The sequence below is a fragment of the Eptesicus fuscus genome, chromosome 19 (genome assembly GCF_027574615.1).
Source record: "Eptesicus fuscus isolate TK198812 chromosome 19, DD_ASM_mEF_20220401, whole genome shotgun sequence".
NCBI classification, from domain to species: domain Eukaryota; kingdom Metazoa; phylum Chordata; class Mammalia; order Chiroptera; family Vespertilionidae; genus Eptesicus; species Eptesicus fuscus.
The window spans coordinates 10487997-10515307 of record NC_072491.1 but is presented as its reverse complement, the minus strand read 5'-3'; the positions used below and the strand labels follow the sequence as shown (position 1 = coordinate 10515307).

Sequence of the window (27311 nt, the reverse complement as noted above, 5' to 3'; positions counted from 1 at the left end):
TTGAGTGCCTACTATAAACTTAGCAGTGTGTGTGTGTGTGTGTGTGTGTGTGTGTGTATACATGTATTAGAGGTCTGGTGCATGAATTCGTGCACCAGTGGGGTCTCTCAGCCTGGCTGCGGGATAGGGCCAAAACTGGCTCTCTGACATCCCCTGAGGGGTCCCGGATTGCAAGAGGGCAAAGGCCAGGCCGAGGGACCCCACCGGTGCATGATTGGGGCTGGGGAGAGATGCAGGAGGTTGGCCAGCCAGGGAGGGACTATGGGAGTACTCCAGGGCGTTTCTGGCCCATCTCACTCCCAATTGGCCAGACCCGAGCAGCAAGCTAACCTACTGGTCAGAGCATCTGCCCTCTGGTGGTCAGTGCACATCATAGCAACTGGTCAACCAGTTGACTGTCTGCCCCCTGGTGGTCAGTGCACGTCACAGCAAGTGGTTGAGTGGCCTTAGCATATCATTAGCTTCTTACACTTTGATTGGTTGAACAGCTAACTGATCGACCAGACACTTAGCATATTACGCTTTTATTATATAGGATTTGTGATGAAAGAAAAGTGTAAGAAACACCAGTGGATGTTCTGAAGAGAGAAACATTGCACAAGGCTGAGGTGGTTAGGAATGGCTTCTTGGGGGAGGTGGCAAATAAGCTAGCCATTGACCAGCATCTGGTATGCAATCAGTGCTTAGTAAATATTTATTAAATAAACGAATATTACTGAATCATCAAATATAACCGTGAATAAATTAACAAAGAAAGAGTAGGTAAGAGTTCAATGGATAGATAAAGAAAAAGAAATTGGTATGGGGAAGGCAAAGAGATAGGGAAGTGACATAAAACATATGGAACAGAGAATGTTCTGGGCTTCTAGAATATAGATTACTTGTGGGAAAAGGTATAAATAGTATAACACCTTGTAGATGCAAGGATTTAAGTGCCAGATTTAGGGAGTATTAGCTATTATCTCATAGGAAGTGTGGAACCATTGACTTTTTAAAATAGAGTGTTGACAGAGGCAACTTCTACATAGAGGTTTACTTAAGGAATATTGGTTGGGTGGTGCTATACAAGACAGATGGAGAGAGGAATGATTTGGACAGAGATGTTAAGATGGCATCTCTATTATGCCCACAATATTTCCTGAAGAAGAAAGGAAGGACTGGGTGCAGTAACCTGATTTTCAGTGAGTCTTGGCTGTCATATCCAAGCCCACTTCTTAGAGACTTTTTATGAAAATACCCAAATGGTAGTTTATAGTATAAACTCAAAAGCTTTCTGATATAAACACTGAGAGAAAATAAGAGAAAGTGCTACTTACAAATCTGGCCAGAGTAAATTTGGAATGAAATATTGTAATTTTGCAAAGAGATGAGGCATGACTAAGAAAGAACATGCATTAACTGGCCATAATTGCTGCTAAAAATTCACATGACATTAATTTAAGTTAGTTTAACCTTAAATTAAGAGTCAAGAATGTGCACAGAATAATAATGTTCCTCACCCAATCATTCATGTTTAATTTAACTAACATCATAACTATGACGGCACCTTCGGCACATGGCCACACAGTCATTTTAGAACTTTCCAAAAGGCCGTTCTCATGGCAGGGAGAAAAACCAGGTTAAACTCTTCCTGAGCTGCCCTTTGATTATTATTTTAAATTGCCCCATCCTAGCAAAGCCCATAAACAGTTCAAAAGACAACTTCAAAATTCCCTAGCTGCATATTTATTTATATATAACATCATTTTTACTGAAAAATCCAAGTATAATCAAAACATCTAATGACAGGTTAAGTAAATTATGAAATATCCATTTGCTGAACCACTTAAAGATCTCAAATTTCTTTTCTAAGGGGTATTTTTGCCTGATGTTAAACAAAAATTGGATCTGTCACTATCTATAAAATATAACCAGATAACATATTCATAGAAGAAAATATAGGGAAGGAAACGCAGCAGGATGCTAACAACAATTGTCTTGAGTTAATGTGTCTTTGAGTAAAAATTCTGTTTATTTTTCTTTGTTTTTCAAATGAGTATTAATTTTACATGAAAAACCCAACTTTAACAATTAGTGTAGTCTTTCTACCAGGAGCTGCTATTAACTCTAGAAAACAGTGGAGCTGGAACTGGGAGGAAAAGAGATTTTTGTAACACGAATATGAAGGTGGTTCATGGACTTGTCACACTGGGTAGCACAGGGGTAGCACTAAAAAAAACAGTCAATCAATGAAATATGGCCTAGAATAACAAGTCAATTAAGGCAAACCTCTTTTTAAAAAATTGAGACGGTTAAGCATGATGCCAAGCAAAACACATAATTGGTTATAAAATGTTAATTTCTACCTGATTGTTGTAGCAGACCTGTTAGAGTGAAAACCTGGAGAAAATCCAGGTGTTATTCATTAGCTATTTCTTGGCCCTATAATTTAGTGAAGTAACAACATAGGGAGGTGGCTATTTCGGAGGGCGGGGACTTCCCTTTCACTAGGGCAGTGGTTCTCAACCTTTCTAATGCCGCGACCCTTTAATACAGTTCCTCATGTTGTGGTGACCCCAACCATAAAATTATTTTCATTGCTACTTCATAACTGTAATTTTGCTACTGTTATGAATCGTAATGTAAATATCTGTGTTTTCCGATGGTATTAGGCGACCCTGCTAGCGGTTCACGAACCACAGGTTGAGAACCACTGTTGTACAGCCTAAGACGATCAGAAAGCACAGATATTTACATTATGATTCATTAACAGTAGAAAAATTATGGTTATGAAGTAGCAACGAAAATAATTTTATGGTTGGGGGTCACCACAACATGAGGAACTGTATTAAAGGGTCGCGGCATTAGAAAGGTTGAGAACCACTGCACTAAGGGGTTATATAGTACTATTTTTATTTTAGTTTTTTTAAATAGATATTTCAATGTTTTAATTGATGTCCTATCTTCTTAAATAGTCAATATGGAACTTAATGTCTTGCAGACATACGTCACTCTTAGGAACATTAGTTGCTACATTTATCAGATAATGTAGTAAGTTCTCAGTGAGATCCTCATATCCCAAGTGCTATGACTTTTGAGTTACATGTTTCCCGTCTTGTCCTTTATTTGAAGTTTATAAAATGTGCCTTGCTGTGGCACCATTTTTTACTCTTTTGCACACACTTTTCTCTTTGCCCAGAACACCTCCTAATAAATTTTATCTATTTATTAAAGTCCCATTCATCTTTTAGTAACCAGCTTTCTTTCCTGGCAGTTCAAATACAGTAATTCCCGACTGTGCATCTGTGCTCCTTGATTGCTGTATTAGTTCACCCCAAAACTTAGTTATTATCTCACACAGTGTGTGCGGGTCAAGAATTTGGAAGCAGCTTAGCTGGATGGTTCTGGCTCAGGTCCCTTCTAAGGTTGTGGTCAAGATGTGGGCTAGGGCTGCAGTCATCTGGAAACCTGCCTGGAGCTGCTGGTTCCACCTGCTGGCTAATGTGTGCTGGCTGATACCAGAGGCCTCAGTTCCTCACCCCGTGACCCCCTCCTTAGGGCTGCGGGAGTATCCTCACATCATGGCAGCTGGCTTCTCCCAGAGGGAGTGATCCAAGAGAAAGAGCAAGGAGAAAGTTACACGGCTTGTTATGTTCCAGTCTCAGACATCACACACCATCACTTCTGCCACATTCTACTTATTAGAAGTAAATCACTAAGTACAGCCTACTTTCAAATGGAGATCAAAGACTTTGTGGGCATATTTAAAAAAACCCACGATAGTTCTTATTGCACTATATTGTAATTACCTATTTATACAATTTGATTTTTACGTGTTTTTTTTTTGGGGGGGGGGCATTCCTAAGCATTGACTTTATGCTATATTAAACTGCAGGGCTCTGAGGCGTGAGTATAGCAAACTTTGAATCTTATCTTCTACTTATTAGATGTGTGTCTGACATAGTCATTTACTCTAAAGCTCAGCTTCCTCGTCTTTAAAATAGCAATTATAACAATCAGCCCCGCTGTTAGGATTCAACGGGACACTACAGGTCAGAGTACACAGCAAACTGTAAAGTCCCACACGATAACGTTAGTGCTGGGCCAGCCAGGATGCGCTGCTGCAGGCCCTGGACCCGTGCTATAGAGTCTGAGGTCCACGATTCCCTGCCTGCTTTGCTTAGCTACCAAGCCAGGGCCCCTTTATCATCTCTCCTCCATGCCTCAAAGTATTTCCCAAGCTTGTAACATAGAGTTCTATGCATAGTAGGAATTTTGTTGCTGTTGATTACAATGCTGACAGTTGTCCTGGTTTTCATTTAGGGTAAAACAGGAAACTCTTTAGGTAGCAGTGTTTCCCAAACCAGAATAGAAAAGGACTAAGAAGTACAGAGGAATGAATTGTTCACGAGTACAGGTCCTGGGTTAGGACAAACTTGAGTTTAACTCTTAGGTTTGCCACATGGAAACTTTATGAACTTTGTGACCACTCTAAAGCCTTAGTTTCTTCATCTGGAACATGGGGATAACAGCATTGCTTATTTGACAAGGTCACAGCGAAGATTAAAGGAGAAATGCATGAGAAGCATCTAGAATACTGTCTGTCACATAGTAAGGACTCCTTACAGGCAGATTAGCATTCATCCTATGATTATGACTCGCATGAAATAGCTCCATTATTAATATGGAAAGATGTTCAAACCTATGAAAGATGGCACCCTCCTGCTTGCAAGTCCCATGTTGGCACACTAAGAGGACTTACTGAGCACAGGAAAGAGTAAACTCTCCGAGGTTCGCCTCGCCTACCTGGGTGGCTATCTATCTAACACAGCCTGTCTGACTTGGGCTGTTGCCATTTGCTGTCTTTATGAGCTCAGAGGCATGCACAGCTATGAGCACATTTCAGAAATTTGAAAAATAAACAATGAAATGTCTCATGCTTACCACACATGTATTTTTCCTTCCATGATTTAGGTTGGCTGTTCTAAGCCATAAAATGTTTATAATACGAAAGAAAAAAAAGACTAAAATTTGCCAGCTTAAAATTCTTTAAACCCCGCCCCCCCCACAAAACTTTCCAACTCAAGGTTAAGATGTGAACAAATGTTCCAACCAACATGTTCATGAAAGATTTAATAATTACTTCGCTTATGAAAGTTTAAACAGCTGCTTAAGTTAGTAAAAAGGCTCCCACCCAGGCAGAATAACTTGCTGTACCCATTAAGAGGGTTTTACAAATCATCAGGCTACATATTCAGATGAAAGCAAAGCCGCATTTGCTGCACAGCCTCTAACTATTCAATTATGCATGGAATGAGTTCGTCCACCAGGTCAATCAGGTTTTGTTTATTCCTTCCACAGGGTCTTGACAACATCAGTGTTAGAACTGTTTCCAAAGGGATTGCTGAGCTTTTCAATCATTTATTTTTAAAAAAATACATATACATGAAATAAGCCATGTCTTTTTCTTTAGGTTATTTTATAGCAAGACTCCATGAAAGCAGGGTTCATTATCCAATGGATTCGAAAATTATAGGAGGTCACATTACATTCCTTAAAAAAGAAATCACGCTATTCTTTGGGCTTCCATAAATACTACTCCATCTGCTTGGATGATTTCCCATCCCAACCCCATTCCCATAACCTTTAAGCATGATTAACTCCTCATGGTTAACTAGTCATGCTGGAGGAATAAGGTGGATCTCTCCAGAAAGCCCTCCTTGGCCTTCTTTTTTGTGTGTTGTGTGTGTGTGTGTGTGTTAATCCTCACCTGAGGATATTTTTCCATTGATTTTTAGGGAGAGTGGAAGAGAGAGGGAAAGACAGAGAGAAACATCAATGTGAGAGAAACACATCGATTGGTTGCCTCCCGCACCAGGGCCCGGGCTGGGGAGAAGCCTGCAACCAAGGTACGGGCCCTTGACCAGAATCGAACCTGGGACCCTCTGGTTGGCAGGCCAACACTCTATCCACTGAGCCAGATTGGCTAGGGCCTTCCTTGGCCTTCTTGACCAGGCTGGGCCCCCTGCAATGAGTCCTCATTGTGCCATGTCACTTCCATGCTATTACCATTCTCTACTGCAGTTGTTTACTTTCCTGTCTCTACCACAAACCCCCACGTGCTGGGGAGGGCAGCTGGATATATACAATGTACAGCAGAAGCTCAATAAATTCCTATAGAATTAATGAATGAATTTTCCTACTCACTCCAACTGACTTATCCTTCTTTTTTCCTCCCCATATGCCAACTTTAACAACTCCTGCCAATTTTATTTCCTAAATATTTCCTGATTCATTCTCCTGCTTTCCACCTGCCTATTTCAACTGTCTCAGTTCAAGTCCTATTATCTCCTAAATGGATTTCAATCCTGGCCCCTTCAATGTACACAGTGGCCAGAGTGAACTAAAATGCAAATCTAGTAATTGATTACTACTGCTAAAACCCTTCAGTCACTCCTCACCATCAACAGGACAAAACCTCGGGCCTTCACATGGCCTGCCAGACCCTCTGTGGTCCTTCCTGATGTGCCTCTCCTCTCCTATTTCTCAACTCCTTGCTTTTGCATAAGCTCTTCAGAGAAGGCTAACAATTATTGAGGGTCAGAGAGGCAAAATAGTCCACCAACAAAATGAAAGAGGTGGGATTTGAATTCTACAGGCTATGTTTCTATTCTACAGGAAGCACAGTGTTATCCTGCCCACCCAAGGCTATTGCTGCAATTCTCGTGCCTGACATACCAGATTATTAAATGCGTGTTGAATTAATGAATAGTTGAAAAAATGTATATATAAAAAAATCAAAGCATAAGTTACCCAATGTATCTTAGGCCTCTACCCTACCATTTCTCAAAAAGTTTGGGGAATATTGTAAAACTACCTCTTAAAAATTCCCAGTGTACATTAGTACATGAAAGACTAAGAAATGCCACAAAAGAGGAGTTTGTTTTACTTTTTTGAAGAAGAGCTCCTAACTGTGCTTGAATATAGCATATAAAAAATAAAAACACCTACCAACTCCCCCTCCTTTGTAAAACAATGAAAGGGCTCCCACTATGTCTTGTTGCTATCTAACAGTCTGCAGTGTGTACCACCAGTCTGATGATAATCTCTAAGTTTTTTATTAAGTAATAGAATTTTATGGCTTTCCTGATTTTACAGACAAGGTCTCCATTCTATAGCTGAAGGATTAAGTGGCCCAAGATCACTTAGCTTATTTGTGACAAAATAAAACCAGAATCAAGCCTAGCAAAACCCATCCAGTGTCCTTTCTACTACTCCACATCAGTGATTCTCAGTCTGGGGTGACTTTTGTCCAATGTCTGAAGAGATTGGTTACAACTATAGGGGATGGAGGAGGAGGATGCTTAATATTCTACAATGCACAGGACAGATCCCCAAAGCAAAAAATCATTTGGCCCAGAATGTCAATAGTGATGATGTTGAGAAACCTTGACCAACACTGAAAAAAGAAAAAAAGAAAGAAAAGAAAAAGTGAACTGTTCGGTTAACAAAGTAGAGCTTCCACTTCAATGTCTCCCACAAGCCTGCACAGTGCTGCAGCATATTTGAAATAATACTGGCATATGAAACTGGAATTGTTTTTTGAATCCATAAAAATAACTGCTGTAAGAAAAAGACATGCATAAAAAAGCAATTCCACTCATCAGGGCTCTATCAAAATGGCTTTGGATACTATCAACCAAAAGAGAAAACCTAACACATTTTTCTTTTCCACACAATTCCCTCATAAGAATACTTGACTATGTTAACATTTCTAAATATTGCATTTACTAAGCAAGCCTCAGAATAAGGCATAGGAAATTATCGAGGAAGGGAAAAAAAAGAAAATAAAAAAGGCCAGTCCCTACTGTGAGACAGTCTCTCCTTCAGGTACACAAAACCCCTATTTCCAGGTAATTTGCCTGCTTTGCCAGATCAGTTTGAGTACAACCCTCCTTCTGTGTTTGTTTGCTTGTTTGAGTGGGATGCCCTGAAAGCATCAGATGCAGGAAAGGACTATTTGGGATAATGTCAGAACACTGTCCCCCACACCGGGTGCTACACAGAGAATGCCCACAGGGCAGCCCCAGCTTCACAAGAAAGCCCCAGCTCTCAGGAGTATCTTCTCACCAGTTTCCTCTTCTGGTTAATATATTACAGTTAGGTAAGATATTATCATTGGGGAAGATGGACAAAGGGTACATCCAAATTCTCAACACAGATTTTGCACTTTCTTGTGAGTCTAAAATTATCTATCTATCTATATAAAAGCCTAAGCGACCATCACAACCGAATGGACGACCGAATAGGCTGCGTGGGGCGACTAGGCCGGCAGGGGAGTTAGTGAGGGGTGACCAAATGACTGAGCAGCAAGCTGCATGGGGCGACCAGGCCCACAGGGGGGTCAGTGAGGGGTGACCAAATGACTGAGCAGCAGGCTACGTGGGGCAACCAGGCCCACAGGGGGGAAAGTTGGGGGTGACCAGGCTAGCAGGGGGGGCAGTAAGGGGCAACCAGGCTGGTGGGGGGGGCAATTAGGGGTAACCAGGCTGGTGGGGGAGGGCAGTTGGGGGCTACTAGGCCGGCAGGGGGGGAAGTTGGGGGTGACCAGGCCAGCAGGAGGGACAGTTAGGGGCAATCAGGCAGGCAGGCAGGTGAGCAGTTAGGAGCCAGGATCGGGCCTAAACTGGCAGTCAGACATCCCCCAAGGGGTCCTGGATTGGAGAGAGTGCAGGCTGGGCTGAGGGGACCCCTCCCCGTGCACGAATTTCGTGCACTGGGCCTCTAGTTTCAAAATAAAAAGGTTATTCGTTTTTTTTTAATGATGTAATTGGTAGTAGGTCGATTTTGGTTTTGGCTGTGGTCCTTTGCTAAAACAGAACCACCTGATTATCTGATTGGTGAGAGTGAAAGGATATGAACCGGGGCGCAGGGGAATAAAGCATCATAAAGAGTCCTTAACACCACAGAAGGCGTCACCCATTAGATCCTCTTCCAAAGAGAGGAGGAGCTAAAAAGGAATAAGAACCGAGAAAGACTTGATGGAGGGAAGATGCGAAGAAGGAATGGACCCAGCACAGGAGGGTTTCCCAGGTGATAACCCTCATGAGAGCTATAAGGAAACTCTGACACAACAAAGGGCAATATTTATGAGAACTCTGTGCCAAAAATAAAAATAAAAAAAAGAGATGGTGGGGGAAAAAGCATGAAACTTAAGACACAGTTTCTCCTACGTAATGACTTGGTAGGTAGAGATGGCCCTGCCTGTATCCCGAATCAACCTCCCTCAGATTTAGACACTATCCAGCTAAGGTGTGCCCAGGCATAATGGAACCATCCTCCGGGTAGGAAGAAATGGGAGTCAGGAAATCTGGAGTCACGTTCCAGATTTGTTCCTCTCAGGAATTTGTGTCCCCTGGACCCTGGGACAAGTCACTCATGGATTCAGTTTGCTCACCTGAAGGTCAGGGAATTGGTACTGGATTACAAAGACCCCTTACCTCTCTGTCCTGACCTCTGTCTAAGACTCTTTTAAGTGTTAGGATAAACCCCATTGATTTAATAAAAAATAAAACCTATTCCTGAATGACAACCAGTTTCCTATGAATTTTCCAATGCAAATCAGTTCCTTAATGAATGGGAGCAGAACTAATATTGCTATTTTAGCACCAGGAGGATCAGCTCAGAAGTCAAAGAGCTTTCGTCTTCACTCTCAGCCTCATTCCCAACTGCAGATGGGCCTCAAAGGTGTGGTTTCCCAAGAATTAAACTGAGAGAAAGGAATGTAGACACCTAACGTCAGAGCTCCCTAGAAGACTGTTTCCCCAATGAATGCACGCGCCAAAGTGTTCAAGGTCTGCTGAACCCTCCAGAACATGTTCAAATTACAGAGGAGCAGTTTATAAAGAGGTCAAGTGAAGAGAGAATTTGGGACTTAGAGGAGTCAAACATGCCACCGTGGGTGTTTTAGGGAGAGGGTAGAATTAATGTGTGTTAATATCCCTATTCTGCCATTTTCACATATAAAACCCAATAATGTTTATGTAGTATTGGCATTTTTAAAAGCCTGTGGTTGCCCTGGCTAGTGTGGCTCAGTTCGTTAGAGTGTCACCCGGTACATCAAAAGGTGACGGGTTCTATTCCCGGGACAGCAATACCCAGGTTGCGGGTTCAATCCCTGGCAGGAGCGAGAGGTAACCAGTTAATGTTTCTTTCTCACATCCATGTTTCCCTCCTCTCTCTCTCTCTCTCTCTCTCTCTCTCTCTCTCTCTCTCTCTCTCTCTCTCTCTTCCTCTCTCTAAGACCAATAAAAAATTAAAATAAAAGCCTATGGTTAATTCAGTCCATGCTTATGGCTTGATTATGCAATGTGGTTTTAAAATGTGTTCATGCTTCATCAGTCACATATATACTTTTCCAGAGCTGAAAATCACACCTTGTCCATGGTTGTTGGGCCACATCAAAAGGACTTTTTATGTGCTAATTGCTTTCCTTTCATTAAGGTGCTGTGCATGATAATGAGATGCAATGGGTTGTGCTAGGTGTTTGCAATGAATAGCTTCTATCAGCCACTGCATGATTGTTAGCCCACCTTCAAGTCACCAGGATGTTCAACCTGCAGGCAGAGTAATGATAATTTCTATAGAACCTCTTCTTTTTGAGAGAGAATTTCCATTGCAACTAATCTCAGCATTATTTAGCACTATTCTTTAATAGAATGTGAAGTAAGGTAACGAGGATGTGTCAGAGATGCGAGTCAACCTAATGTATCAGACCAACGTTTGTGTCACTGTCAGCATTACTGATAATAAAAAATATAGTGGGATGATTTTAGAAAAGTTTGCCAGAATTTAGGAAAGTTGAACTCCCTTATCAGCCAATGAAGGAACAGTTCTTAGCTGGCATTTGAATCTCCATCATACATTCCCTTTCCCTCTTTCTTCATTCTCATTTTCTATTCGATTATGAACAGTATTATATAATTTATTCTTAATTACAATTGCCTCCTATTTAACTCTTCTCTCTCCTTATCTCTTTTGCTTCTCAGATCACTCACCCCAAAGTTTATCTTCATCAGAACTTTTGTCCCACAGGAAAAAGGAGAGGGGGGCTGACAGCAGGGAAGACCACAGTCATAAAAAAACACTCTGAGGGAGATTAAAAATGGAGGCAGAGTAAGTGGATGCTGCACGGACATGCTCCCAGGAACAAACTGGAATTACAACTAAAATACAGAAAAACTTCCCAAATAATCAATGGAAAACTCGCAGGAAAGAACCCTGACACCCGAGGACCGAAAGTGGAGATCGCATAGAGACTGTGCATGTAACATTATTATATTTAAAATCCTTTTTCTTGAAATATTAATGTTTATTGCATGGAAAAAAATAAAATTTGATTTACATTAAAATAAATAAATTTCTTAATTTGCAAAAAACAACAACACTCTGAGCTGCATTGCAAAAAATACAGAAGTAAGGGAGAGATCAGAAAAAAATCAGGAGGGAAGTATCAAGGGTCTGAATTAAGACAATAATGACAGTAAAGGCAAGGTGATAACAGATTTTTAAAAAATATGCTGAAAGTGGACTAAATAGGATGCAGTACATGGCTACAGGACAGTGATAAAGAAGAGAGAATAAAAAACAATTTGAAGTTTCCTAACTGTGCTGAGAGGTAGATAGTTAGTTCCTTTAACAAAGACCAGAAACGCAGGTGAGTTGTCTGGTCTGAAGGAGTTGAGGTGTTCAGCTTTGGACATACAGGGCTGTATTTAGGACTCATGTCCCATATGCCAATGGCAATCAGTGTTTTTCATGGGCAGGAAACTTCTAGATTTAAAGAGAATTGAGATAAAGACAGTCCTCCAGCCATTTTCTCCTTTTCTTCCTCTCTTCATTTTACTGGGGGGAAAATATGTTAAGAAGCTACTGCGTGCCAAGCCAGCTTCAAAGGGAATAAATACAACACATATGCACAAATATTGCCCTCAGCTGAGGTTGGAGTTCTACACCATGGATCCTATTCCACTTTTCAATTAGTCTTTCCTTTCTTCAGTCCATGTAGTAAAACTTTCGATAGGAAAAGGTATATATATGAAGCATCTGCAGTGAATAAGTGTACAGAGACCATCTCTGAAGACTCATGTTATCTCTGGACCACAGCTCCCTATTCCCAGACAACCTACTGTCTTTCTCACTCACCTGCTCCGGATACTTGCTACCAATGATCTCTGCTACAGTGTTGAAGGAATCAGCATCTGGATAGTTCTTTGCCCCCATCTTCAGCTGAATGACAATTTTGTTCCCACGAGAAACCATTCTTGACATCATTTCTGCATCTTCCACTGTAATGCAGGCTGTTGGGATCTGTGGCACGCCATCCTGGTATTCCTGAACACCTGTGTGGGGACTGGAGAAAATACGCCACCAGGTTACCGTAGAAGCAGAAATAAATCACAAGTATTGTTTTAAGTGACTGCATTTGACATTTGACTTTCACTGATCTCTGTTTGCATATGAGGAATAGGACAAGTGGGCAATATTGTTTCATTTGCTTTTGATGTAAAGTTAATGCTTCTTTTGGAAAAATAACTTAGAAACTTCCATTTAATAATTATCTCATGGAAAATATTACATGACATTGATTTTGATAATTTGGATGATCCTTTAAAATTTCAAATTGCCTCAAACTTGGAAGAACATGAAGATTGCTTTCATGACCAAGGGGTGAACACACGGGTTCCAGGAGATAAAGGGAGCTCTGGAGTCCATCGAGGCTGCAGACCAGGACCCCACACATCTGGAAGAAAACTGGTCCAGGTACACCCAGCTCTCTGGTCACTGGCTGGCTCTGGGGCTATTCTCTTCTCAAACCCAGAGGTCCAAATCTGTAGCCTTGAATTGTGGTAGAACACTTTGCAGGAAACTGTAGAACAATTTGTGTTCCTATGAAAAAAAGTGCTGAATAAACCCAGGTCCCTGATTGTACTGCTATTAAAAAAATACAAAAAATGATTATGCTTTTGGCACTAAAGAATAAATATTACTGCAACAGGTTAAGTTTTCCCTGCTAATTTACTAGAAACAGTTGGAAATGAAATTTATATTAATCTACCGTTGATTCAAACTCTAATGTGCTAATCAAGTTTGATAAACTCATTTTCTAAAATTGCTCTTTCAAACTGTCCATTTTTACTCTCCCAGATTACAAACTCCCTCAGGACTAAGCAGGCACAGCTTCTGAGTGCACACCTCATCCTACCATCCATTCCCATCTCTGTCAAAGCACAAGCTAACAGCTCCCTTTTAAAATTAATTTTTCTCTTCATATTTGGTTCAGATTCTCTCATGTTTACAGAAAAAGCTTTTCTTATGCATAAACACAACAACCCATTATCATTGTTTTCTTGGTGTTACTATACTGTAGTGACCATATGTCAGGTGACTGTTTACTTACTTAGAGAAATTGCATGATAAAATGATAAGAATAGGCTCAGGAGCAAAACTGTCTGGGTTCAAATCTGGGCTCTGCCACTTATTGCTAATTGACCTGGGGCAAATTAAGTATCTTTGCTTTAGTGGCTTCATCTATAAATGGAGGTGATAATAATAATACCTATCTCATAGATGTATTTTACACATTCAATTAATCTATACAAGTTAATCACTTATTTAAGAACATAGTAAGCACTCAATAAATGTTAAATATTTATTTTATCACTTGTCCATTACATTATCCCTATAAAGACTGTGTAATCTCAAGTCCTTAGTAACATCTGAGTATATCTTTTATAAATATTCCTTAAATGTTGACCAAACATGTTAATCTTTATCAAAAGGAAGACAAATGACTTTTAAACTCAAGACTTGTAATACAGAAGCTCAGAATCGGAATCCCTGTTGTGGAATATGCCTGATGTACAATAACTTCTGGTTCAGGACAGGCTATGCAGTCACATAATCTACATCACCCCCTGGCTCTACCTTTCTCTACCTGCCTAATACCAAGCAACTTAGATTACCACACTGTTTCTGAGTTTCCTCATATGTAAAGTGGAGAAGAATATTAGTATTGACCTTATTAGATTGCTATGAGGAATAAAAGACATAGTATATGTAAAGAATTTAAAATAGGGTTTGGCCCAGCCTGTGTGGCTCAATGGTTGAGTATCAATCCATGAACCAGGAGGTCACAGTTCAATTCATGGTCAGGCACATGCCCAGGTTACAGGCTCGATCCCCAGTGGGAGTTGTGCAGGAGGCAGCCAATCAGTTATTCTCTCTCATCATTGATGTTCCTATTGCTTTCCCTCTCCGTTCCTTTTCCTGAAATCAATAAAAACATTTTAACAAATAAAAATAAATAAATAAATAAGTAAATAAAATAGGGTTTGGCACATAGTGATTATTTAGTAAACATGTTATATTATTATTATTCCTTCAAGGCTAATTTCTCCCCACTGAAATAGTAATGACCAAAAGTACTTTGAAACATGTATGAAGACCATCTAATATCATATTATCTCATGTGATGTCTAAGATTCAAGAAACTCTCCTTGTGCTCAGACTCTCTTACTCAAGAGGTCATTATAACATTTCTGAACAGGCTCCTTAAAAAATGTTTCTAAACAAATCTGTACTAATATGTTACAGGTAAGTGTTCTTAAAGAGTAGACAGGGATCAGGGCATGCATCCATGGCTCCAATGAGGAAAATGGCACTGAAAGGCATCTTCCAACTGTGGTTCCAAATTCAATATATAAAGGCCTTATAATTGTTTCTGCAATTGAGTATGTCTCCCACTGGTGGAATATCTAGCCCTGTTTACTAGAAGTAGGCAGAATGAAGAGTCAACAGTTTTATTTGGAGTCCTATACATTCACTGTCAATTGCCCTAGAGAGAAAGATCAGCATAAATACCACCTTCATGACCCACCTGCAACTTAACAATAGCAAAGGGTAAATTATAAAGAAAGCCATAAAAAATACATTTAAAGATTAATACCAATTCTTCATAAAGTCTTCTAAAAAATACAGGACAAGGGAACACTTCCCAACTCATTCTATAAGGTCAGTATTACTGTCTTCAAAACCAAAGACGTCACAAGAAGAGAAAACTATAACACAACATCTCGTGAATATAAATACAAAAAATCCTCAAAACATAAGAAAATTGATACCAGCAACATATAAACATATGAAAAGGGTTACATACCATTGCTGAAGTGAGATCTACCCCAGAAATGCAAAATTGATTTTACATCCAAAAATCAATCAAAACAAAGCTGGCAGACTCATACTTCCAAATTTCAAAACTTATTACAAATCTCTGGTAATCAAGAGAGTGTGGTATTGGTATGACATATAGATTAACAGAATAGAATTGAATCCAGAAAGAAATGGTTATAAGAATGGTTTCCTCTAAATCAGATATATAAATGGATATTTCCCCACATGACAAGATGCTGAACATCATTAGCCATAAGGGAAATGCAAATCAAAACCACAATGAGATGTCACCTCACATCCTCTAGAATGGCTATCACAAAAAAGACAGATACAAACAAGCATTGGCAAAGATGTGGAAATATAAAATGGTGTAGCCACTTTGAAAAACAATTTTGACAGTTCCTTAAAAAGTTAAACATACAGTTACCATATGACCCAGCAATTCTACTTCTAGGTATATACTCAAGAGAAATAAAGATATATGTTCACAAAAAATTTGCACACCAATGTTTGTGGCAGCATTATTAAAATAGTCAAAAGGTGGAAACAAGCCTAATGTCCATCAACTGATGAATGGATAAATAGGTGGTATCCCCATACAGGGAATATTAATTAGCAATAAAGAAATAATGTTTATCCGAAGACATCAAAAACACAAATTTGAAAAATATATATATCCATATGTTCATCACAGAATTATTTACAATAGCCAAAATACGGAAGCAACCTAAGTGCCCATCAATAGACAACTGGATAAAGAAGATGTGGTGTGTGTGTGTATATGTGTGTGTATATATATATGTGTGTGTGTATATGTGTGTGTGTGTGTGTGTGTATATATATACACATATACACACACATATATATGTATACACATACACACACATACACATATATACACATATACACACACACACATATATACATATATATATATACACATATACACACACACACAATGGAATATCCCTCGGCCATAAAAAAATGAAATCTTACCATTTGTGACAACATGGATGGACCTAGAGGGTATTATGCTAAGTGACATAAGCCAGACATATGATTTAATTTGTATGTGGAAGGAATCTAAAGAACAAAATAAATGAACAAATAAAACAGAAACAGATTCATACAGAGAACAAATTGATAATTGCCAGATTGGGAGGCTGGGTAAAAAAGGTAAAGGGATTAAAAAATACAAATTGGCAGTTACAAAATAGTTATGGAAATAGGAAGTACAGCTTAGGAAATATAGTCAATAATCTATACTAATAAAAGGGTAATGTGCTAATTAGACCAGGAGACCTTCCGGACATCCTTCCAGACAAAGCCATGGTGACGGGGCCGATGCAGAGGCAGTTGGGGGTGATCAGGCTGGTGGGGGGGCAGTTGGGGGCGATCAGGCTGGGAGGGGGGAGAAGCTGGGGGTGAGCAGGCTGGCAGGGGTCAGTTGGGGGCGAGCAGGCTGGTGGGGGTGGGACAGTTGGAAATGAGAAGGCCAGCGCGGGGGGGGGGGGCAGGGGGTAGTTGGGGGCGAGCAGGCTGGCAGGCAGAGTGGTTAGGGGTAACCAGGCAGGCAGGCAGGTGAGTGGTTAGGAGCCAGTGGTCCCAGATTGCGAGAGGGATGTCCGAAAGCCGGACATCCCCCGAGGGGTCCCAGATTGGAGAGGGTGCAGGCAGGGCTGAGGGACACCCTCCCCTGCCCCTGCATAAATTTTGTGCACCAGGCCACTAGTATTGTAATAACTACTGGAAATATTGGGGGGGGGGTACACTTTGTAAAGTATATGATTGTTTAACCACTATACTGTACACCTAAAACTAATACAACATAATTAAGTGGTAATTGAAAAATAAAAATTAAAAAAATAAAATAAAATCAAGAAAAATAAGAAATTTTCTTATAAATGCTACAGCATAGATAAACCTTGAAAATATTATCCTAAGTGAAAGAAGCCAGTCACGAAAGACCACATGTTGTAAGATTCCTTCTTATATGAAATGTCTAGAATAGTCAAATCCATAGAGATAGAAAGTAAATTTTAAGTTGCCTAGAGCTAGTGTGGGGGCAGTAAATGCTAATAGGTATGGGGTTTCATTTTGGGATGATGAGAATATATCTAAAATATATATCTAAAATTAGTGTTGGTAATTGTACCACTCTGTGCATTTACTAAAAACCACCAAATTGTGAGTGTTAAAGGGGTAAATGTTTTGGTATGTGAATTATATTCCAATAAAACTTCTATCATAAAAAAAAACACACCAAAATGAGAATCTTAAGGTTTTTTATTTCTCTTTAAGGAGAAAATCCTGGTATCTTTTTCATTAAAAAGTATTGCTTCCATGGACCTGGCTTACAAGGTATATGAAAACAAAGCCTGCTGGATTCGGTGCTTTCCAGAAAGTATCCCCAAATTTAAAATGAACAGATAAAATATAAGTCTTAAGTTTTTCAAATTTCATTAAGGTTTTGTGCATCATGTGTAAAGTGACATAATTTGAAGTCAGCTGAGAGAGAAACATCGATCAGCTGCCTCCTGCACACCTACCAGGGATGTGCCCGCAACCAAGATACATGCCCTTGACCAAATTCGAACCTGGGACCCTTCAGTCTGCAGGCTGACACTCTATCCACTGAGCCAAACCGGTTAGGGCAAAAAAGATATTTTTAAAGCAAAGCATCAACTAATTACTGAAGGAGAAACAATAAAACCATGTCTTCTCTATGTGTTCCACAGAATGTTAGGCATAAGGAAACTTGTAAGGGGGAAGAGATTCTATGGTTAAATAAAGTCATAACACACTGGGCATTATTTTGAGAGGTCCGAAAGCACATCAGCTTGTGGTCGTCAATGAAAAGTAATATTGTTAGGAAACCTGTTTGACTAAGCATTTCTCAAACTTAATTGACCATAGAACCCTTTTCATGTAACACTTTCATCATTTCATATACTTATCTGAAAAATACATTTTGTGAAAGGTTGATTCATTCACCTTTAAGGAGGACCAAGTTAAGAATACAATTTGTAACTGTCCCAATATAGCCTATTAAAATAATGCTGGCAAAAGCATTTCCCACCCACGGAGTACAGATAAGAGATCTTTGTAAGGCCAGAAAGTACATTTCAAAACTAAGTTTAGGAGATAAAATCTTTTGTAATCTGTCCCTGATTAGTTTCTTTTCTCATCTCCTGCCACTTTCCCCACATAAACCTGAATATACTCCAACTGTTACCGTTGTAACTAGCTGGTTATTAATATTAATAACAGAAAAGGAGCAAAGCTTGGTCATCTCGGCAGCTCCACTAGAAAGCTGCAACTTTACACTCCCCAGGGAACCACCATTCCCCACAGACAACTGGGGAAGGGGTTCAACAAAGGGGAAAATGGACACAGGCACAGTGAAGATGGGGGGAGGTAGGGAAGATGCTTGCCTGTTCGTCTAGCCTGGGAACCATGGATTGGCTAGGAGGGTGAAGCCACTGCAAGCCCTCCAAATCCCAAAGGATTCATTGGTTAAAATCCAGAGACAAAGGAATTCTCTCTCTTGTTCCTCCTGCTCTGCTCCAGCTTGTTCCATAACCCCTGCTAGCCTGCCATGTGACCCTAGAAGCCACACGGCCCATGGTCATGTGAACCCTACAGGCAATGGACTGCACCTGGGATCACAAGCTCAGTTAGCCGCTAAGTTAGCCAGATACTGGACTGGAATGGACTTCAATAAGGAGGGAAGACTCTGGATAATGGCTTTGAACTCTAGCCCTGCTGAAGACAAAATGGGACTTTTCCATGGTGGGACCTTGGAGGGGAACTCCCTTAATGTGACCTCATCAATAAAGCTCTCCACGATAGCTCATCCTCCTGTGGGAGCCTCAGGGAATTCTTGTTCCCGCAGCACCCCAAGAAGCCCACTTCCACCAGCAACAGGTGGGACACGGAGGACACCCCACCGATAACACAACCACACTGAGTTTTTACCCACTCAGAAGGTGCTTTTCACTTTCCCAACATGGAACTTGACACCTGCTACTGCCTCTGTCTGAACTTTGCCCTCCCCACTGCAATGCCTGGGCATTTTCCTTCAAGGTTCAATGCAAATGGCCCTTCCTCTGTGAAGTCTTCTGAAAGCAGACTTACTCCCCTGTCTATCCCTGCTTTCCCCTCCATACTCCTGTCTATAGCCCTAAGTACATTATTTTATAATCGTGTATTTAAACACCTTTCATAGATATGAGGGCCTCAGGAGTCAAGACCATGTCTTATTACTCTTTGTATAGAAAGAATGTATAGATTATACCATATTTTAAGTATTTATAGTTTTCTGCCATATATTTAAGAGCCCAATAAATACAATATGTAGCAAGAACTATAAAAATTCTTACTTTGTTTGGTTATTCTGCTTTGGAGCACAAACTCCTTGGCAATATTATAAAATCAGAAAAACCAATAATTTATACTAAGATGTTTCCTACATCTCTGGGTATAAATAGGAAATTCTAGGAACAATCCAGCAGGGGAATTTCAGGTGAGCAGCAAGAAAACTAAAGACACATGGAAAGTAAGTGGCCAAAAGCAGTTTGTGGGAACATGTAAATGGCATAGTATTACGTTAAAATAACAGAACTGAACATTGTATGCTCCTGATAAAGATTGAACATGAATTTGGAGTGATGTAAATTGAGCTAATAGTCACTTGATTCTTTGAGAAACTGCAGCCATCCTGTTAGACTGTAATCGTGTGAACTGCAGCATTACCGATAAAGAGAATTCAATTCTTAAAAGTCCATGCCACAGCCCGTAAAATAACCTGGAAGCAAAGCCTGAAGCTATCCCAGTAGCAATACGAATCCTTGAAATTCTAGGTCACAGAAATTTGAGCCCCTGCGGCAAATTAATAGAAAAATATCTGTGGACATTTTCTTTTCTTCCACCATCAATTATGTGAAATATTTGCAGCTGAACCCTGCAGTGCTGGTCCGTCAAGGTGCCATCTAGGCAGAATTATAAGCTAGTATTTTCTCGACGTCAATCGCATTTGTGTTCAAGGAAATCTTCCTGTACATCTGGGAGTGTTTTAACTGTTGATTCACATTAGTGTACACCTAGGCCTCTGAGGCCATCGGTCCATGTTTTAGTCTTCTAATCTTCAGAAAAGTCATAGATGAGACCGCTGCTCCACAGTGATAGAGAGGGGCACAGAACTGATCCTAAAAAGGCTGCTGGCACAGGTAGGAAATCAGCACTCGGTTACTTCAGAGGAGGAAAAGAATGTCTACCAACAGCATCTGTGCACCATGATCAGTAAATTTGCTTAACTAATACATTTCCAAGATATAAAAGAGCGCATGCCCTGCCCTTTGATTTAAAAATGTCCTCCCTTTGGCTTTTCTTAAGCTTGGCCTGGACATCCACTTTCACCCTTATTTGTAGGCACACCATGAAAAGGCCTTGACTCGAGTAAGTAGTGAAGCACTGTACCCTCAGATTGAAGGAAAGGCGATATTCTTGTTCCATGGACTCCTAAAGCATAAGCCCTTCCAACAAAATCACAAAATACCAAAAAAAAAAAAAAAAAAAAAAGGTTACACTCCCTGACGGAGTCCATGGAACATTCCACAGGAATGAATGGAAATAGGTGGCCCTTACCGAGCCTTTGCCACAGGGCTGGCAGTGTTCTGAGTGTTTTACACGCATTAATTCATTGGCCAGTTACTACAGCCCTATGAAGTAAGGACTCTGATTGTCCCCACTTTACAGAAGAGGAAATACACAGGCTAAGCCCATGATCTACTAGATAGAAGTTGAAAAAGCCGGAATTAAACACTGGAAATCTGGCTTGTGTCTATCCTCTTAACTTATATAGAATCTATACTGTATTGCCACTCATCACACTAGGAGTCCATGATTACCTTGATAACGGCAATAAAAATACCTTGTTCATAGCAATAAAAATAATTACTACCTGTTGAATATTTAAGATATACCGAGGTAAGCAATTGTACACATTACCATACTTAATCTGCATATCAATTCTTAGATGCCCATATACCCATTTCTGAAATGAACTAACAGAGTCCGTGAATAGAACAAGTGCTCTGAGCAAGAAATAGTGAACGTTGGACCAAGCTTTTATTCTTTCCAGGCACAGGGGAACCAATTCAAGCCACACAGCACCTTTAATCTTTCATAGCCCTTCTCCTGGGCAGACGGAAAGAAATGATCTATTGTGATGGAAGCACTTGCCCTGTGCCTGACAGATACCCATGTGGCTTATGTGAATGGAAATAGTCAACATCACCACCCATATTCTGCATATACTTTTAGATTGAAGTATCGCAAAACATTGTCTTTATTTACGCATTTATACCCTTTACACATCTTTATCTCGTTTAGGCCATCAGCTCCACGAAAATAAAGACATTATATATTTTTGCTTTTGTGTAACCAGTGTTACAGCGTAATTTTTGACCCATAATATGAGCTCAGAAAACATTTACCAAATTTTGGTAACTATGACCTCTGACACCAACTTTCTCTCATGTTGGTATCATCTCAGTTTTTCTTCAGGAAAATGTTACTGTTTATTGATCATCTATTATGTGCCAGAATCACACGAGGGCTTGTGATTGAGTCCGATATCCAGAATTTCTGATTCAGTAGGTTCAGGGTGGGGCCAGGAAACATGCATTTCTAACAAATTCCGAGGTGATTCAGATATTGCTGGTGACAAGTGCTGGAGAGTTCAAGCCTTCCCCAGAAGACAGGGTCTATCAAAGATGGGTATTTGTCCATGGAAGAAGTGTATTCTCAACCGAGTATTCATTTCTAGAGAATCAATCACAAATATACACAGGTACGTAGTATGTGCAGACACCAGTAGAGGTGCGGCGAAAGAATTAGTTCCTGCTCTCAAGGAATTGATTGAAACAATATTAGTTTTATGTGAAGTGTGACTATAGAGTTATAGACAATGAGGATACTAACAAACCTACTCAGACTCACAGAACAAAAAGGAGTGTATTCCCTCCAAAGCCCTTGCTGTGGGAGGCTGCAGTTACAGCAGTAATTGCCCACTGCTCCATACATTTTTGGAACTTTTCCCTCTAAATTGTCTTTGGAGCATCTGGCAGCCTTCCAAATGGTCTAAATGGAGGCAAAATCTGGTATTTTAAAATTAGAATTGATTTTTGGAAACAGCCAAAATACTATGAACAAAACGAATGAGAGATTTAGGGTCCAAACCAAGATATGTTATAAAATAAAACTGCTTTTTATAGTGGGGCTAATCAAGTAATTTAAGGATAATTTCATAAGGGAAGTATCAGAAATGTTTCCATCATTGCCACCTGTGTTGGAATATGTGTTTAGACTTAGAAACTACAGGGTGTCCCCCCAAAAATGTATACATATTTCAACAGCTGATAGCTTAATTTTGAAAATGAAATGTATTTGAATAAACACTGCCTTCTTCTTTTGCTCTATTTCTTTTTGATTTGATGATTTTCAGCAGTGGTATGCTTAAAATCCCTTCTCTTTCTCTTTTGCATATCTACAATAGAGTTTTGCTTTGTGATTACCGTCAGGCTTACATAAAACATCTTATATTCATAACAGTCCATTTTAAGCTGATATCTGCTTAACTTCAACCACATACTAAAGCTCTCTATTTTTATCCCCCTCACACACGTTTTATGGTTTTTATGTCACGATTCACAGCTTTTTACTTTATATATCCAGTAATCAATTATTGTAGTTATAGTTATTTTTACTACTTGTCTTTTAACATTTATGCTTGATTTATAAGTGATTTGCCCACTATTACTACACTGAAACATTCTAAATTTAACTATATGTTTACTTTTACCAGTGATATTTATGCTTTCATATGTTCTCCTATTGCTGATTAGCATACTAACACTTTCATTTCAGCTTGAAGAATTCCCTTTAACATTTTTTTGTCAGGACAGTCTAATAGTGGTGAATTCCTTCAGCTTTTGCTTCTCTAGAAAACTCTCTCCTTCAATTCTGAAGGACAACTTTTCCAGGTAGGGTGTTCTTTGTTCACAGTTTTTATCTTCCCACACTTTGACAATATCATGCTGGCCTTCAAAGTTTCCACTGAAAACTCTGCCTTTAGTCTTACGGAGGTTCCCTTGTACATAAAAAATTGTTTTTCTCTTGCTGCTTTTAAGATTCTTTGTCTTTAACTATTGACAATTATAATGTGTCCTAGTGTGGATTTATCTTTGAATTTGTCTTCTTTCTGGGCTTCTTAGATCTGGATGTCCATTTCTTTCCCCAGGTTAGAAAAATGTTTAGCCATCATTTCTTTAAATAAGCTTTCTGTCCCTTTTTCTCTTTCTTCTCCATCTGGGGTCCCTGGAATGTGAATATTGGTCCTCTCAATAGTGCCTCATAAGCCCATGAAGCTACCTTCACTCTTTTTCATTCTTTTTTCTTTTAGCTGCTCTGATTAGATGAATTCTACTGCCCTGTCATCAAGTTTTCTGATCCTTTCTTCTGCTTGACCTAGTCTTCTATTGAAACCTTCCTTGAAATTTTCAGCACAATTCTTGTATTCTTCAGCTCTATTATTTCTGTTTGGTATTTTCTGTTTGTTGAAATTCTCACTTTGTTCATTCATTGTTCTCTTGACCTTGGTGAGCATTGTCATGATCACTATTTTCAAACCTTTATCAGGAAAGTCCATTATCTCCATTTTATTTTTTTCAGAGTTCTTTTGTTTGGAATTATTCTTCTATCTCTTCATTTTCCTTGACTCTCTTTGTAGGCTCTGTGCATTAATATAAAATATACACTTCTCCTAGTCTTGAACAAGTGGTTTCATATACAGGAGATGAACCTTATACTTCAGCTTGGCCTATACTCTTGGTTGTCTCTCAAACTTTTGTGAATATTCAAGCTGCCATCTTTGTTCATAGTGACTCCCAGTAGTTGATATGTGCCAAGACCTGTCAGTTTCCCAAAGGAAGGATCTCAGTCATCAGCTAGATGCAGATGGACTGAAATTCAGACCCTTAGAAAGTAGCTTTTGAATTTTGTGCAAATATACTTCTTTCAGGGAAAGACTGATAGATGGGTGTTTCCGTCTGCTCTTTCAGAACTGTCCTGGGGAGAATCACTGGTTAAGAACTGCTTCTTGTTTTCTACACTTTTGTGGATTTGGCAAAAACAAGCCCCACTGGCCATCAGGCAATCAAGCAGTGTGTCCTCTGGGTAGCAGCTGCCCCAAGTGTGCCCCAGACCTTCCTACCCATTTCAATGTGGGGATTTACTTATTTATTTAATATGTAGGAGTTGTTGAGCTAGTTTCAGGATTTCTTTCAGAGGGAATTGAACCATGTATAGCTACTTATTTGGTATATATGTGGAAGGGGGTGAATTTAGGAGACGATGTTGTCATCTTTGACCAGAATTCCCAAAAATAGTAAAATTTTGCTTTCTGCTCACAGTACCTATTCATACCAGGTTTTCTGGGTGCCCACCTTGGCCTCACCCTCCTCTAGAATCCAGGCTAATGAAGTAGCCACTCTCTGGAACACTGACAGTCACTGTTACAGAGGGAAAAGCACTCTGGGACATGTCTCTAATCAATAAGTAAATACTCAGTTCACATCTCATTGGCTATCAAAATTCACGTGGTTTCACCAAGATCCAATGGCTTCAGGAAGAACAATGCTATTTATGTGCAGAAAGTCATAAATAGCTGGTGACCAGACTAATGAACACCATACTGAGCTAAGAGGGACTCAGTAAAGGCAGAGGGTGGATGTGAATCACCATGAGACTGAGATGGGCCCCATAAAAAGAGAAAAAGGGCCAAATAAAAGATGGTAAAGTCATCACAAATAACTGCACCCACTAAACACCATATTTTGAAGCATATTTATGACACAGAAAATTGTTAAAACATGTTTCAAATTGTGCATATACTCCAACCCCAATAGTATCTGTGTAAATTTATTCAATAAAAAAAATCACTCAAAAATAGATAAAAGGGTAAGAGTGGTTTTTTACTCTCCCAACCTGAATATAAAATGACAGCTTTAATATTGCCTATTCTCCTCTTTTCTCTATTTATTTCTCCCAATATACCTTTTTAAGTTGTCTCTAAACTGATTAATAGTGATGAGTTAAGCAGACAGATATTTCAAAGGATTAGATTCTGCTACTGAGTTTTGGGGAATTAGTGGGTGTTCTATTCAGTTTGCACAGTTTTAATAATCTGGCTTAAATTTTAAAATTAAACTTTTCTTTCAAAGAGAAACTACATTTTAGGAAAAATAGAGGAGCTAGGAAACATATAAGAATCATTACCAAGGATTTAATGTTCACATGAAATTCCAAAAAATAGGCTGATTATTAACTATCATGGGGAAAATAGGTGATGATAGTAAATAGGTCCCTTTAAGGCAGAAAGGGCTGTTGCGCAGCTCGAATATATTTAGTTGATGTAAAATATTTCATCTGGTACTTTGAAGTAGGTGGTGTGTGTGTGTGTGTGTGTGTGTGTGTGTGTGTGTGTGTGTGTTTTACCACAAATCAAAATATAAACAAGACATGAACAAAATGGCATTTTATAAACATCTGGATAATGTGTTCCTCAGGCCTATGCCTAAAGATTCAGAAATCAGCTGGCAATAATTCCAAATCCATCACTGATTAAAACACTTTTAAACATAAACCTCTGGGACTTGCTGTGGTTTCAGATTGCACTGGAACATTCCATAAGTTTAATCCATTTCATAAACATTATGTTGAGGTATAGCCTTAAATATAGAGTTTGAATTTTAAAAAGAGGTAACTAAAGTCATCCAAAAATATATGCAAGTTAACTCTAAAAAAATTAGTAATCAAATAGAAACTATTATTTCTACCTTTAGAGCTATAATTTAACTTTTGTGAGAAATTAACATCTATTACCTTTTTGAATCATAAAAAAATGCCATCAAATATTGAATCAATTCTCCATAATCTGATCCCTTTTCAGGTAATTTCTGCTTTTAAATAGCAAAACAGATATAATTTTTAAAGTTATTTTCCTAGTTGCCCTGCAAGAACATTATATAACCTAATAGATCTGGGAAATTTTCCTAAGCAACCTGGCATAATGTCTTAAAACTGTCAACAGATTTGCTGAGCTTGTCACGAGCCTTCTGCTTTCATTAAAAATAAATCATTCATCAACCTGTGACTAAATGTAATCATTAATTACCAGAATTTAAACATTTGGCTACCAGGTTGACTTTGGCAACCAAAAATTTCCAGCTCACTAAAGGGCATATAAAAGGCTCATGAATTAAATTAACTCATTCTGGTCATTTAATTGTGTAATTATAAATATTAATAATATATTATATTGTAATCATATAATATTAGAAATATTAAGTCAATTCACAACAAAATATCTCAGGTACTTAGCCAAGCCAGATTCTGTGCTAAGACAATGAAGACAGGCTATATCTGTGAACAAAACAAATGTAATTCTTATCTTCTGGGAAAGAAATAAGTTTCCATTTTTGCAAAAGCATTTTGAGCATTTATTTCCAGCCTAACCTGAATGCCATCCTCAGGCTCTCCACTCCACTTCTTAGGACAGGCATTGTTTACATACTTACCTCTATATGTCTAGCACTAAGTATGCACCCTAATACACAGTAGGCTTTTAATAAATGTTTGATAGATGGATGAATGAATGAATGAATAAGATTATTTCCATGATTTTTTTTTTTACCAAGCAAGTTCTCATACTTTTAATTTTTTAAATAAAAATTATATGAGGTATGTATTATTACCCAGACAAAAAAAAATGAAGACACTCTGGCTCGAACGAATTTAAGTAATTTGCCCAGTATCACATAACTAGTGATTAAAGGAACTGAAGTTTGAACTAAGATTTTGTCAAAATCTATAATGAATGTGTTATGGGGGACATACTATCTCTCACTACTCTCCCCACATTATGCCCCATCCTATTCCTCCAATTAGCTATTGGTGCTATATCCTTATGTTTGAAAATATAGAAACAAGCAGATTTAGGATGCAGTTTTAAATATTCCTTAAATAAGAACATTTACCAA

General features: G+C 39.1%; 1 protein-coding gene across 2 annotated transcripts in view; it reads right to left on the bottom strand.

Annotated features, from left to right (window-relative positions):
- Positions 1-27311, bottom strand: part of CPQ (carboxypeptidase Q) — a 356091-nt gene that overhangs the window by 206053 nt on the left and 122727 nt on the right. For both annotated transcript variants that reach the window (XM_054708777.1, XM_054708776.1), the window contains exon 4: positions 12184-12391. In XM_054708777.1, the coding sequence (XP_054564752.1) occupies positions 12184-12391 (208 nt within the window). The remainder of the gene's footprint in view (positions 1-12183; positions 12392-27311) is intronic.